General features: G+C 40.2%; 1 protein-coding gene across 1 annotated transcript in view; it reads right to left on the bottom strand.

The window, feature by feature from the left end:
* The window catches only part of FCRL2 (Fc receptor-like 2), a 20,184-nt gene that overhangs the window by 861 nt on the left and 18,093 nt on the right, over positions 1–1,230 (bottom strand). The window contains 1 exon segment of the mRNA XM_006903596.1: positions 796–861. Coding sequence (XP_006903658.1) covers positions 796–861 — 66 coding nt within the window.

A 1,230-nucleotide genomic window follows, 5' to 3' on the forward strand; every position in this document is an offset into this window, starting at 1 on the left:
TATATATGACAAGACCAAATCTCCTACCCTCTCTCTAACTGCATATCACCACCTAGAGGGCCAGAAAGATGCACATCCACTAGCATAGTGGGAAAGACTAAACCCTCTCAATTATGTCAGATTATTCCCAGATAGAGAAGTAGAGCAATTCTCTATAGGTAGCTGCAACAGCAGTACTCTGAGCAAAATGGCAGGAGACTCAACTTCAGAGATAGAGGGAAAAGTAGACAACTTATTGTGAGCCAGGAAACTAATTCAACTGGAGATATTCAGAAGCACAGACTAAGAACAAGAATTAATGTTGCAACTCTAGGGGCATTGGGCAATAACCTGAAAGATATGGCTCTGCCCTGCTACATATTGCATATTGGTTTTCTCTCTTCTTGGAAAGTTACATATCAGTGTGAAAATCCTCTGGATTTATCTAAATACTTATTACATTATAAAACTATACATTCTTCTTCAACTTACAAAATTCCTCCTGACTCAACATTGTTTCCTTTATTTCAGATAATACATTTTTCCTCTATTGTTTTATTTTCCTCCTTTTGCCTTGCATTCTCAGATTCTCCCTCGTGGTCGAGTTATATAAAAATGAAAGTTCAATTAATTACTTGCTTTTCAAAAGAAAAAAGAAATCTTTTCTACAAGAACTTACCTCCACAAATTTCCTGTTCTTATTTGGACTGACAGATTTTACATCAAAGGCAACTGATTTGATTAAGTTCCTACTGAGCACACAGCCCCAACTTCCCTAGATAGGCTTCTGAGAAGAAGTACTTTGTAGGCACTTACCTGAGTCATTTGTCTGCTGAATGTTCCTTAGCAGGGAATAAACCACACCCATATTTTCAGTTCCCCCTAGAGGAGAAGACACGAGATCACAGTTGCCATGGCCAATGGCTCAGACTTCACAGATATCTACACGGTCCTTAGTTTCAGTCAAATTCCGAGTAATTAACTGAAACTCTTAAAGGTTAAAAGAAACCTGAATTGTTGTTGTTATGTACCATTGAGTCGCTTGCGACTCATAGAGGCCCTATGTACAAGGTCCCTAAACTCTGCTCTTTAGTGTGCCAATCACACCGTCTCTGACACACCCATCCCGATTACTCCACTCACTGAATCAATCCACCTCATAGGGGGCTTTCCCCTTCTGCACTGTCCCTCCACTCTACCAAGCATGATGTCCCTCTCCAAGGACCGGTCCCTTCTTGCAACATGTACAAA

Source organism: Elephantulus edwardii, unplaced genomic scaffold (assembly GCF_000299155.1).
Source record: "Elephantulus edwardii isolate Elephantulus edwardi_28Jun2011 unplaced genomic scaffold, EleEdw1.0 scaffold00168, whole genome shotgun sequence".
NCBI lineage: Eukaryota > Metazoa > Chordata > Mammalia > Macroscelidea > Macroscelididae > Elephantulus > Elephantulus edwardii.